The sequence below is a fragment of the Dipodomys merriami genome, unplaced genomic scaffold, assembly GCF_024711535.1.
Source record: "Dipodomys merriami isolate MVZ:Mamm:240054 unplaced genomic scaffold, mDipMer1.0.p SCAF_41, whole genome shotgun sequence".
Lineage (NCBI taxonomy): Eukaryota > Metazoa > Chordata > Mammalia > Rodentia > Heteromyidae > Dipodomys > Dipodomys merriami.
This window is the reverse complement of record NW_027205715.1, coordinates 474,793-489,680: the sequence shown is the minus strand read 5'-3', so window position 1 is coordinate 489,680 and position 14,888 is coordinate 474,793. Positions and strand designations below refer to the sequence as shown.

The window sequence follows — 14,888 nt, the reverse complement described above, 5'->3', positions numbered from 1 at the left end:
GGAAAGTAAATAATTCAGTTTTACACAAGATTGACCTGCCTATTAGACATCCAAATGGAGAAGTCAGGTATCAGTTGGATAAAATAGTCTGAAGATCTGGAGTATGTATATATACATACATATATACATACATATTATATATACATATATATATACATATATATATGTGTGTGTATATATATATATATATATATATATATATATATATATATATATATATATATATATAGCTAGGGCACATAAAGCGCAGGCTTTTGCCTTATTTGCTACTGACCAGCAAGGTTCTAGTAATCAAGAAACTTAGTAACTCATGTCTTATACAAAACTTGATGAAACCAAGTGCTGGTGGCTCACACTGGTGGTTACTCAGGAGACTGAGGTCTTAGGATTGTGATTTGAGGTCAGCCTAGGCAGAAAAGTTCCTGTGAGACTCTTATCTCCAATGGACTATTCAGATAAAGCCAGAAATGGTGCTGTGGCTCAAGTGGTAGAGCATTAGCCTTGAACACAAAAGAGGCTCAGGGACAGCACCCAGGCTCCAACGTGAAGCCCCACAGCCAAAAATAAAAAAATGATGAATAAACTACAAATAATGTTTTATTAAACAAGAATAACAACAGGATAAACAAATATGTTTAAACACTATTTTTACTGACATTATCAATGACAGCGAAGATAGTTCATTTGTGGGCAGGAACACTATACTGAGGCTAAATGAACCTTTAGTATAAAAAAGAACATAAGTAGAACAGCAATTAACATATTAACATATTAGTTTAGTAGAAAGTTTAGTTGAAAAAATATATTTTTTTTTTGGTCAGTTGTAGGACTTGAACTCTGGGCTTGGGCTCTATCCCTCAGCTCTTCAGCTCAAGGCTAGCTCTCTACCACTTACAGTGCTACTTCTGGTTTTCTGGGTGGTTTATTGGAATAAGAGTCTCACAGCCATTCCTTCCCAGGCTGGCTTTAAACCGCGATCCTCAGATCTCAACCTCCTGAATAGCTAGGATTACAGGCATGAGCCACCACACCTGACTTACATTTATAATTTTGAAGTCACATATTGTAAATACTGGACTAGATTGAATGTATTTTTTTTTAAAAAAGCACTACAGTATTCAGTATTCAGAAGAATCTATGAAGTATCTGATTCAGGGTTTTGATTTTTCTTTATATTTCAGAAAGACTGAAATTGTCAAAGAATGATTGAGGTACATGATTTATACTTAGTCTTTTAATATTATTATTGTTGTTGTCATTAAGTAATTGCACAAGAGTTTACAATTCCATAAATCAGATTATGAAGTACTATGCTTTTGGTCAATGTCAACCTTCCTTCTTTCTCCTCAGTTTTCTCCCTCCTAAGCCCTACCCTCAAGACACAGTCTTCTCATAATATTAACATATGGTGAAACTCATACTTAAATAATTTTTATCTCTGTTATTTGCCAGTCATACATTTGTGCAAGTCATTTTACTCAAAATAAAATTTATACTTTAAGCACCACTGATAGATTTTCTATCACCTTGTATAGTTCATTCATGATGCTGTTTTAACAGTGGGTTTTATTGATTTGTAGGGACTAAAAGAGACATCCCAAAATTTGGCACAGTGGAATACTGGTTCAGATTAAGAGTACCCATGGATCAGGCAATTCGACTTTATCGAGAACGGGCAAAGGCTTTGGGATATATAACATCAAATCTTAAAGCACCAGAGAAAAGTCAATCAGTAAGCTTCTTTAAGATCCTTTTATTACATAAAACCTTTATAATATTTTCTTTATATGTCATGTTTTAAACAGAAACTTTCTTTCACAGTTATCAACTGCCTTTATTTGTACCCATAATAGACCTGAACTCATAGCATGGACATTGTCTCTTAGCTAATTCACTCAAGGCTGGTGTTCTACTACTTGAACTACAGCTTTACTTCTTGGTTATTTTAAGTGCTTTCTTAGAGATAATAGTCTCACAGACTTCCTGCCTAGCATTCTTCGAAATGGGATCATCAGATCTTAGCCTTTCAAGTATCTAGGACTTAACAGGTGTGAGCTACCAGCACCTGACATCAAGTAGGCTTTTTTTTTTTAACTCTTTATTTCTAAGCAATCATAGACTCACAGGAAGTAGCAAGACAATACAGAGAGACCTGTGTATGCTTTACTCTCTCCTAATTCTACCTGACAATATCAAAGGTAACAAATTAAGCTGGCTGTGTGGACTCATGCTCCTACCTACTCAGGAGGCTAGAACAAGAGAATAATAAAATCAAGGCCAGACTAGATAACTTAGCAAGACCCTCAAAGTAAAATTCTTTTAAATGAACTGAGGACATCGTTCAGTGGAAGAATACTTATGTAGCATATAGTGAAAAAAATTCAGAAATTGGTATTAGTACATTTTCTATTCATATTTTATCAGTCTTTGTAGCTGTTTTACGCAGTTTCCTCAGGTGTATGGATTTTCATACAGCTATCACCACAATCAAGATATTTGGAAACATGTACTCAATAGTACTTTTATCATACATCATATTTCATTAGCAATTTTTTGTTAAAATAGGCAACTATAATTGGACTGCCACTTGCTGTACTTTTTTCACACTGTTCCCTCATGTTAAGTTTCTGAAATGCAAAGTAAAATACAAAATGAATATTTACTTGCCAAGAACTGGGAGCTTAAATGAAATTCCTCAGAGTAGCACTTCCCAAGCCTTGTTTCCTAGAGTCCTATTGACCATATTTCCAAATGGATTTTGTGATCCACTGATTGCAGAGAGCTATACAGAGGAGATATAGATTCTTGACTTTGTATGGAATGTGCATCTCACCTTGAAGCAAAGTATGCATTTGTATTGAGTTACAAAGGGATAGAATGTACGAGAAATATCTGGAATGTCTTGCTCAAGTCATTATTATCTCACCTTTTTCCTTACAACTATCCCTCCCTCCAATCTATGGGACCTGGCTCCCAAAGACAATGTTTATGTTAGATGATTCCATTTTCTTCCATGCCCCACACAGTTACAACTAATGATTTAGGAATTTACGATCTCAACTGGGCAAATTAGATTCTGCCTTCCAAGATCTTTTTTTTTTTTTTTTTGAAAAGACACTTTATGCCTGGAACATGTATAATTGGGAGCTGTTGGGAACCATCTCCTACCATGTTAGTCACCAGAGGGTGAAAAATGAGCATGAATGGAGAAAATAATGAGTCAGTGAGTATTCAGAGAAAGAGGGAGGTCAAACAGTAAATTATGGTGTTCCCACTGCCATTCTATGGCATTTCTGCTATAGAGATCCATGAAATACCCTTTTAACCTTACATTAAAATCCTGTCATTTTTATTTTTGCTATATGGCTTAGTTTCTATAGCTTTCATTTAAAGAAATATGACTAAAGTCCTGTAACTCCTGTTACTCAGGAGGTAGAGATCAGAAGAATTCTGGTTAAGCTAGTAAGAACCTAACTCAATGAGTAGCTAGGCATGACAGCATGTGTCTGTGGGCACAGCTACATGGAAAACCATAGGATGATTGGTGTGTCCAGGATGGCTCAGGCAAAAACATGAGACCTAATCCCAAAAACAACTAAGCAAAAGAGCTAGAAGTGTAGTTGACTGGTAGAGTGCCTGCTTATGGAAAATAAGTACATCTTAATTCTTAATTCAGGATTAATACAACACTGATTCCCAAATTCAAGATGGAATGGCACCTGCCTCCTAGAGATCATATATCTCATGAGTACACTTGACAACACACTTTTGGAGAGACTAATACAGAAATGGGGATTTGAAATAAGGTTTTGTAGTGCAAAGGTTTTCAGACTCCCCAGTTCCATTCACTCTCCACAGCTTGAGTGAGGACTAGACCTGGGAAAGTTTTGTTGGGAATCCCTATGATCACTCCACAAAGGAGATTGTTACTGTAGCTCCATTTCTTCTCCAAAAATCTTCTCTTGGACTTAGAGATTTTTAATTTTGTGGCCAAGATTTGGAAGTACAAAGAGATTCTTATTTTTTGGCCAAGATTTGGAAGTACAAAGGTTTCCTTTGGGGTAGGGACTGCTCCAGCAGTAAACAAGGCCACTATCATTTTCTTTGTCCCATATTACACCTGCTCTGAATGGTTATCCACTCAGTGCCATTGTTTTCTCAAGTATTTGTGTGCTAACCATCTTAGTAATATCTGCAAAAGGGATCAGGAAGTAACTCCCAGCTTTGCCTGGTAACTTCTTTTTCTTACATATCTTCTGAAGCATCCTCCCAATTCTACCTTCTTATCCCTTTCAGGTTTATTTCTAACTTTGTTCTCTTGTTCATATCCTGGCTTATCTTGCCTCACATACCTGCTTCTTAAAAAGCCCAATGGTGCTAGGTGCTGGTGGCTCAGGCCTATAATCCTAGCTACTCAGGAGGCTGAGATCTGAGGATTGTGGTTTAAAGCCAGCCAGGTCAGGAAAGTCCATAAGACTCTTATCTCCAGTAAACCACCGGAAAAACTGGAGGAAGTGGCACTGTGGCTCAGGTGGTAGAGCACTCACCTTCACTGAACAGCTCAAGGACAGTGCCCAGACCCAGAGTTCAAGCCCCATGACCAACCCCCTCCCAAAAAAATAGCCCAATGGTTCAGAGTGAGAGCCAGTCCAAATATAACCAAATCATCACTGTGGCTGATCAGTGATACTCACTTTAATTTCTAGTGATTAAACAGGGTTGAAGAATACCCAAGTAAGCTTTGATTGAACACCAGCACCAATTTCCTCAAATATCCAGTCTCCCATTTTCACTGATGATGGCACAGGATCATCTGTTCACACATGTTCTGGGGAATATTAGCTTTGAATAAGAATTGCAGGTTCTTTTACTGAAAAATTAATTTTGAAGTGAAAATCTAGTTTTGTCAATTTACATAAATTATATTGTTGGGGGTTTGACAGTTATTTCTTTTAATTGTATTATTTCTATAATATAAATATGTATGTTTTTCCAGTTAAGTCAGCAAGTACCCAAAACTGCTCAGCTCAGTTCAACAGATTCCACAGATGGCAACTTAAATGAACTTCACATTACAATAAGATGTTGCAACCAACTGCAGTCCCGAACCAGCCACCTTCAGCCACACCCATATGTTGTGTACAAGTTTTTTGATTTTTCAGACCATGACACAGCCATCATTCCCAGTAGCAATGATCCACAATTTGATGATCATATGTGTTTCCCAGTGCCAATGAATATGGATTTGGATCGATACCTTAAGTCAGAGTCTCTGAGTTTTTATGTGTTTGATGATAGTGATACACAGGAGAATTTTTACATAGGAAAAGTCAATGTGCCTCTGATTTCACTGGCACATGACAGATGTATCTCAGGTAAGCCTATGTTCTTGGTTCTGTGAAAATGTACAAAACAACCTAAATCATGCCTTTATATTTTGGATATCATCTGTTTCTAATTTTTTTATCCTCAGATACTCCTTGAACTTTTAATACTACATATATTTAGATATACACATATATATGCATGTATATAATTCCTTGCTAAGGATGGATTGTAGCATGTCCAGTACTCGGAATGATAATATATCTCATAATACTAATTAAAATCCCATTAAAAGAAAGTACCAGGTATTAACGGTTCACGCCTATAATCCTAGCTTATTCAAAAGGCTGAAATCAAGAGGACAAAAAAGTTAGCAAGTCTCATCTCAGGCATGAGGTAGCACATGTTTTTCATACCAGATATGCGAGAAATATAAATAGGAAGATAATGGTCCAGACTCTCTAGAGTCTGTTTCCCCTGCTATGTATACCCTCTGATGTCTCTGCTAAGTGCTATTTATAACCACAGGTCTACAAAGCTTAATAGTCATCTAGTGATGGCTAAAACTATGCTAGAATACCTTGAGGTAGGAGACTTCCCTCCTTTGTGGATCAGTTTATGTTATGAGATGTGTTCAAAGTTTAAGCAGTTTATTAGTCTGCTTTAGCTTTTACTGTCTGGATTTGCTACTGCTAGGCCTCTCATTCATCTAGGGACAAATAATTACTGGAGTCCTCTTGGGTTTCTTCTGAGCATGCACATAGCTTTATATATACCCACTGCCTTCTACACCATAAAATATAAGGAAGATCTTCTCAAGGTCCACTTTGGATGTCTTAATCCTTTTAAATTGTTGCTTGGATTTCTGATCCTGATTGTTTGGCACTGTGATTGCTATTGTTTGGCATTGTGATTGCTATTGTTTCTAACAATTCCCAAGGAATAGAATTATCTATTTTCTGTTCCAAATAAAGTCAGTCTCCTTCTATAGAGGTCTATCCCATCCTAGTACACTTCTATAGCAGCCAGACCCAAGAGGGAAGGCCAAGAATAACCCCATAAACTCCTACTGTTTCTCCCGAGGTTCAGTAGATTCTCTTGCATAATTGCTTCTCAATTTGTTGTTCACCTTTGATCAACTTACTGTGATGATGTTTGCTATTTCCTCCACTTTTCTCATTGCTTTTTAGGAAGAGTATTTACTGAGGCCTTTATATAGCAAACTCTAAAGTTTAAGAGTTTTGAGAGCTTAGGAATTGGGAGTTTTCTTAGCCAATCATTAAGAGAAATATCAACACGTGAACCCAAGGAATATGTACCACTAAACAAAAGTTATACTTGAAATAGATTTGTTAGTGACATATTTTCAAACCCCCAAATTACTACAGTAATTACAATTTGTGACTCAGATATATAGATTTAGCTAAGTGATCTTTTAGTCACTGCTATTTTAGGCAGTCTTATTTCAGATTTTTTTATATCATTATTTATTGATGGGTTACTGTTAGTTTGGCATAATTTAACAAATCCCTAGTAAACTATAATTAAAATCATAATATTTAATAATATAAAGACTTTCTTAGAAACAAAATTATTTGAAATTTTAAAGTTTTAGTATGTTTTGCTTTACAGACAGAAATACTCAAGCCAAAATAAAGATTGATACTTCAGCCATAACACAAATACGTCTTAAAGAAAGGCTAGGAGTTCTGAGTAATCTCTGAATTTAAGTGAATTAAAATATTTACAAGTTAATGTTCTCATTTTAAATCTATGTTAAGGTTTAACCTCTGAAAGAAGTCTGCTTGAAACATGAACCCATCATAAATCCTCTGATCTGTTTTTATTCTCTAAGACATTGGCATTGTAGGCAAAAGCCAAAATTGTTTTTAAAGAAGCTGTTTAATTCTTATGGTAAAACTATACTCCAACATTAATTAAAACTATTTTTACAATTTGACAGGGATTTTTGAGTTAACAGATCATCAGAAGCATCCTGCAGGTACCATTCAAGTTATATTGAAATGGAAATTTGCTTACCTTCCACCAAGTGGATCAATAACCACTGAGGACATAGGAAATTTGCCACAGGAAAACGAGCCAGAAGCTGTGCAAAGACTACCTTCAACACCCTCTATTAGCACGTTAGTTGCAGTGAGTAATAGTGACCTTTGATTTCCTTTCAGTTTTTAATATAAACTTAATACCCAAACAAACTCTGTCAAAATAGCACTATTATGTTATCTAAAAAGTAATCATCATCATACTTAGTATGACATATTGGTTTATTTTAGGCACCAAGACCTAAACCAAGACAACGTCTAACACCTGTGGAGAAGAAGGTGTCTTTTGTGGACATCATACCACAGGGTTCTGTAAGTAGTAAACACTCAAACTCATTTTTTTTCTGTAACAAGTTTTAGAAATTTGTTTTTAAAAAAGGTACAATGGAACTTCTCTCATTTAAATGGAAACGAGTATAAAGTACATCATTTTCCTGTAAAGATTCTTGTATATGTATTAACTCATATTTTTTTATTGTAAAGATACTGTACAAGGGGTTACCGTTACATGAGTAAGGTAATGAGTACATTTCCCATCGAGCATTGTTACACCCCCTCCTTTGTTTTTCCCTACCATCCCTTCCTCCCAACCTCCCCAGCTTCTCCCTCCCCCACCCCTAAGTTGTAAAGTTTGTTTTCAACATAGTATCTTGTACATATCATTATTACAATGGGTCAGCCTGTATCCTTATTCAGCATATTGTTATTTGCCTTCCCCTCCCCAAATTAGAAAAATGTATATACAAGATGCAGGACACCGTAATCAAATACAGTGAAAACGGGTTATACCATGGGGGAAGAACATACAAAAGAAACAAAAAAAAATCACATAGTACATTATAAGTACATTAAAAACAGCAAGAAAGATAAAACCTCTTGTGTCCCTATCTTGGGGTTCATTTCGCTTAGCATCATCTTATATGATCATATGTACATAGCTTTTGGCCTTTTCTGCTTGTCCCTAGACATATACTGGTTATTGCAATTAAGGAAAACCATGGAACCTATGTTTCTTTGGGTCTGGCTTACTTCACTTAATATAATTTTTTCCAAGTCTTTCCATTTCCTAACAAATGGGGTGATGTCATTCTTTCTGATGGAAGCATAGAATTCCATTTTGTGAGTGTGTGTGTGTTTGTGTGTGTGTGTGTGTGTGTGTGTACACATGTGTGTGTGTATACCATATTTTCTTGATCCATTCATCTACTGAGGGGTAATATGGATTGGTTCCATATTTTAGCTATGGAGAATAATGCTGCTATAAACATAATTGTGCTGGTAGCTTTAGTATGGCCTTGTTTGTGATTCTTTGGGTAAATGCCCAAAAGTGGGATTGCTGGGTCATAGGGGAACTCTATGTGGAGTCTTTTGAAGAACCTCCATACTGCTTTCCAAAGTGGTTGAACAAGTTTACACTCCCACCAACAATGCAGTAGGGTTCCCTTTTGGCCACATCCCCTCCAGCATCTGTTGTTATTAGTTTTTTTTTTATTATAGCCATTCTAACTGGGGTAAGATGGAATCTGTGTTTTGATTTGCATTTCTTTATGGCTAGAGAAGTTGAGCATTTGTATAAACTCTTTATATTTATTGATCTTAGCCCCCTCATGGTCCTATCTCTCTCCCCAGCTACTGTCCCAGTCCTCTGCTCCCATTTACAGAACTTTTAAAAAGTCTTCAGATGGGTACCGATGGGTCAAGCCTGTAATCCTAGCTATTCAGGAGGCTGAGATCTAAGAATTGCGGTTCAAAGCCAGCCTAGGCAGAAAAGGACATGAGACTCTTATTTCCAATTAGCCACCAGAAAACCAGAAGTGGAGCTGTGGCTCAAGTGGTAGAGCGCTCGCCTTGAGCTGAAGAGCTGAGGGACAGCACCCTGGCCCACAAAGGGAAAAAAAAAAAAAAAGTCTTCAAAAATGATGCCTGAATTCTGTCTCCTTTTCTTTACAGTTCATTTGAACTTACTTCAGTCAGGCTTTTATCTTCATAAAACCACTCTTGGTAATGTTACAGAAACTTTTTTTTTTGCCTTATTTAGTAGTCAGTGTGTTACCATCTTACTCTAGAAAATGTGGAATAGTCACCTCCCTCATGACATGTAGACTACTTCTTCTTCTTCTGACCCCTGGAATATCATGCTAGTTATCCTCCAGCCTTACCAGTTATCTCTCCCACTTTCTTGGACCAGATCTCTAAATGCTGAAGTGACTTGGCAGTCAATCTTCAGACCTCTTTGCAATCTGCATCCACATTTAGAGATCTTATCCAGACCCCTGGCTTTAAAAAGCATCTAACTATATGTTGACATTCCTGTATCTATAATATCTTAACCTCACTACTGAATCCTGTATTTATTTCTTGTTGCTTATTTCATATACAATAGATACTCTAATGGAAATTTAAATTTAACATGTCAAAAACCTAACTTCTGAACCAAGCATCTTAAAAATGTTTGCCTCTTTCAGTGTTTCCCATTCTTAGTAAGTATCGTAATCATTTGCTCAATTGTGCAAGCATGATATTTTGGAAGAATACCTATGACTCCTATTTCTTATACCCACATTCTATTCATGTCCAAAAGCTATCAACTGTAGAAACCTTGAAATTATGTTGAATATTCACATCATCTATTCTGTTACCATTCATCACCATCATCTCCCATGGACCTTTTAAAAATAATTTTTATTGAGATTAAATGATTACACAAATTTTACAAATTTTACAGTATTGTGAGAGTGATACTTAAAGTCACAAACACATTTTAACCTTCACAAGGCAAATTGTCATTATCCTGATCTATAGTTTTGAATTCTATAAGCTTTGACAACACAACTATTTCTTCCACATCGGGTGATATGTGCAATTCTTTCCTTTTGCTTACTGTAAGCTGTTCCCTCTTTCCCTCTCATTCCCTCCCATCACTGCCCTTGAGTTGCTTAGTTCATTTTCATCAATGTCCAGTGCAGCTGATGGGCCCCTCTGTTGTATATTTTCCCATTTCCCTCTGATTCTGTGTCCTCCTCCTAGCTTCCCTCAGATGTGCGCATATATATATATATATATATATATATATATATATATATATATATATATATATATATATATACCATATATGGGTCAAGAACATGGAGTCATTTCATAACAATATGACAAATTGAGTGGAGGTCCTTTGTCAAGTCCTGTTTACTTTGTCATATCTCCTTGCATTTTTTTTATTTAACATCCTCAGATTAGGGAGACCATGTACTGTTTGTCTCTCTGCTCTTAGCTTACCCTGCTCAAAATGATTTTTTTCTAGTTCCATCCATTTCCCTGCAAATACCATTATTTTGTCCTTTCTAACAGATGCATAATATTCCATTGTATATAGGTACCACAATTTTTGGATCCATTCATCTATAGTGGGGCTTCTGGGTTGTTTCCATATTTTGGCTTTTGTGAACAGTGCTGCAATTAACATAGAGGTGCATATGTCCTTGTATCCTGATTCCTGTTGCTCAGGATAAATGCCTAGGAGTGGGTGGTATGGCTGGGTCATAGATAGGTCTATATTTAGCTTTCTGAGGTAGCTCCGGACTGCTTTCCAAAGTGGTTTGATTAGTGTACATTCCCACCAGCAATGCAATGGAGTTCCTCTTTCTCCACATCCCCACTAACATTTGTTGTTGGCTGAATTTAGGATGTGGACCATTTTGACTAGGATAAGGTGGTAATCTCAGTGTTATTTTTATTTGCATTTCCTTTTCATCCAGGGATGATGAACATTTCCTCATGTGTTTCTTTGGCATTTTTATCTCTTCTTCTAAAACGTCTCTCTTTAGCTCCCTTGCCATTTAATGATTAGTTTGTTAGATTTGGGAGGTATTAGTTTCTTGAGTTCTATGTATATAATGGATATTAGACCCTTATCTGATATATTGCTGGTAAATATTTTTTCCCAATTAGTTGGTGTTTTAAGGTAGTCCCATTTTGTTGAGTCTCTCTCCAATTCGTTGTGACCCTGGGACTATGTTCAGGAAGTTCCTGCCTATGCCTATAAGGTCAAGTGTCTCTTGTACTCTGTCCTGCAGTAGTTTCAGAGTTTCAGATTTGATGTTAAGATCTTTAATCCATTTTGAGTTGATGTTAGTGCATGGTGACAAGCTGGGGTCCACTTTTAGTTTTCTGCATGTGGCAGAAATAGCACCAATAGTTGAAGAGGCTATGCATCTTTCACTGTATATCTTTGGCTTCTTTGTCAAATATCAGCTGACTGTAAGTATGTGGTTTTATTTCTGGATCTTCTAATCTATTCCATTGGTCTTTAGGTCTATTTTTGTCCCAATACCAATCTGTCTTTGTTATTCCCATGGACCTTTTAAAAATGCTTCTAGCATATAGCTTCCATAATAAAAGGACAGAAACCTTAAGCATGCAGCTCCCTGTTTACCTATGTGTCTTATGTTCCCACCACCCCCAGCAAAATAAGTCCATCATCTTAAGGTTTACTATACTACCTGGCATATACAAAGCACTTAATACATATGTGCTAAGCAAATGAATTCAATAATTATAATTCAGGATGTTTATGGCTAGAATATATTGAGCACTTCCTACATGCCAAGCACTAAGATGAATGCTTTTCACACATTAGGCTCATTTAATGCTCACAATAGCCCTATGCAATTCATACTATTTGAATGATGAAGACAGTGATATTTAGAAAGGTTAAGCAACTGCTCATAGTCAAGATAGTGGAGCTAAAGTTTGAACACAGGTACTTTGAATCCTAAGTAAATGGTCATTCATATTTAAAAAGACATTTATGTAGAGATGTAGTAATAGATGAGTATGTGATTACCATTATTCAGTCATATCTAAAAATTGTGAACAAGTTAAATTTATCTGACATTAGAAATATACATCTGTATCCGTTTCTTTTATGTTTTCTTGTTCATCTTTTACATTTCAATATTGAACATGTCTACTTTTAAAATAGTAAAAATTAAAGACTATTTAAACTTAACATCAGTTTTTGAACTAGAAAAATTGATTATAAGAAAGCTGAGAATGTGGCTTAGTGGTAGATTGCTTGCCTAGCATGCATGAAGCCCTGGGTTTGAGTCCTCAGTACCATATAAAAAAAAGCCAGAAGTGGCACTATGGCTCAAGTGGTAGAGTGTTTGCCTTGAGCAAAAGAAGCTCAGGTACAGTGCCCAGGCCCCATATATACACATATATATATATATAATATACATAAATATATATATATATATATATATATATATATAAAATATGAGGTGGCAGAGTAGCTTAAGACACCTGTTTAGGAAGTGCCACATCCTGAATTCAAACCCTGGTACCAGCCTCTCCTCCAAAATTATTGACAAGTTATTTGATATAGTAAGATGATATTGATTATAGGAACCACATGCCTATTTTAAGAGATATGTTATTGAGTTATAATTACTGATTATATAATCAACATAGAATATTAGAAAATATATTTTAGAAAGCAGTAAAATAAAATCAGACTTCCTGAAAACTGTAATGCAGAGTTGTGAATTTTCTGCCATATTTTTTCCTATAGAAACATATACATACATACGTTTGATTAAAGGGTTTTTTTTTAACAAAACTTTAAACAACTTTAAACATCCTGTTCCATAGCTTACTTTACTTATCACTTTTTGATGTGTTCTGTGAGGTCACCAACTACAGATCTACATCATAATGTTTTCATGGTTACACAGAACTCAGGTATTAGAATGTACCATATTTCAGTTAATGGCCTATTATACATTTTCATTGCTCCCCACTTTTTTACTGTAATAAGGAGCCCATGGACTATGCTTTCATTTGTTAAAATGTATATGCATATATTTTGAAGAATATTCACTTGGATGTAGCTCAATGGGTGGGAGAGAGGGGAAGGAAAAGGGAAAGGGAAAGAAGAAAGGAAAAGAAAAGGGAACATCCACCATGTTTGTTGAACTATAACTACAGTATCACTGAATAGTGATCATATTTCTACCAATTTTATTGACACATATGTATATATATTTATATATGTATTTATGTAAAAGGTTTAGAATCATTTGGGATTTAGTAGTAAATACAAAATAACATGCATTCATGTTTTCACTTAATACAAGGAAACGTCTATTCCTCCAGAAGATTTGAAAGAAATTTCACAAGAAGAGCAGACACCAGAAATGGAAATTATTATGCCCACTGTTTCACATATTGCCCAGGTATGCATTTCTATTTTTGAATGATTTAAGTTGATTCTTAAGAGACATTGCCTTGTGAGCATTGTCATAATTCAGGAAATCATAACATTTACCGTATTTATGTGACTATCTTGCAGTAAAAAGATAAAATACGACAAAGGCAACAGCTGCAATTATACTGATATTGGTGTGTAATAGAAGATCTGTAATTTAAAGTCAAATTATGGCATCCATGCATTTTTTATTCTTTAAATAAGTGCAAATCTGAATATACACTGTATTTGCATTTCAGTAAAATTTAAATGATTGCTTTATAATGAGTCTCTCATATATAGTGCATATCTCTGTATTTGTCTCAGCTACATGTTTATGTACGTGCTTCAACAAAAGTAAAGTGTGGTGTAAGCAATAAATACAGCTTTGCTTTCCCCAGGTTTCACAAGAAAGTAGTGGAACTAAGGCAAAAGAGAATACTGAGAAAACACAGCAAGGAAAAGAAGATGACTTTTCCTTGCTGTCTGAGGGCCAGCTCGCAGAGCAAAGCCTAGCTTCTTCTGAGGATGAAACTGAAGTCACAGAAGAATTAGAACCAGAAGGTAGCTCTTTAACATTATTTCCTTAACTCATTGCTATCTTTAGTCTATTAGAGCTTACCTCACAGAACATTTATAGTAAACTCTACCTCATGATACCTATTTCTTGACAGAAATGCTGGGTTACAGCTCATTCTGCCTGCTTAGTATGGCTAGGTAAAGTTATTATATCTCTTCTTATATTATCTTGGAGTTCATAGAATACAAGTGTTAATATCCACAATTTGTTTTAACTGCTTTTATATTCTTTGGGTTCAATATTATTAACTGGATTATTATTTAGTCTTGACTTTTAGGTTAAATGTTGCCCTCTTATTTCTTAACAGATGAAGATAGATCAGATTCTGATAGTGATGACTGTATTATTTCAGGCCCTGTGTTCAAGAATAAACAGGTCAGTAGCTGATGCCAACAGTATGTTCTGACATAAGGCTATCTTTTGTTTGTGTCTCATAATGAAAATCTTAAGGCAGAAATACTTCTGGAAATTTTTTAAGTTTCTCATAGCCAAGTTATTATCTACTACAAGACAGTTTTACTTATGGTAGCATTATGTAATAGACTGTAACATAGGAACTTGCTAAAGCCAACTTCCTTGACTTCTTTCCAGAGTAATATACAAATTAGATATTGGATCAGATCTGAATTTTTTTTAAAAATTCGTATGTTCCAGGTACCAGTGGCTGACATATTAT

At 35.5% G+C, this 14,888-nt stretch overlaps 1 protein-coding gene across 3 annotated transcripts in view; it reads left to right on the top strand.

Moving 5' to 3' along the window:
- Rpgrip1l (RPGRIP1 like) overlaps positions 1-14,888 on the top strand; it is a 95,997-nt gene that overhangs the window by 47,277 nt on the left and 33,832 nt on the right. For all 3 annotated transcript variants that reach the window (XM_069992307.1, XM_069992305.1, XM_069992306.1), the window contains exons 16-22: positions 1,581-1,732; positions 4,997-5,375; positions 7,289-7,479; positions 7,620-7,700; positions 13,523-13,621; positions 14,034-14,196; positions 14,520-14,587. In XM_069992307.1, the coding sequence (XP_069848408.1) occupies positions 1,581-1,732; positions 4,997-5,375; positions 7,289-7,479; positions 7,620-7,700; positions 13,523-13,621; positions 14,034-14,196; positions 14,520-14,587 (1,133 nt within the window). The remainder of the gene's footprint in view (positions 1-1,580; positions 1,733-4,996; positions 5,376-7,288; positions 7,480-7,619; positions 7,701-13,522; positions 13,622-14,033; positions 14,197-14,519; positions 14,588-14,888) is intronic.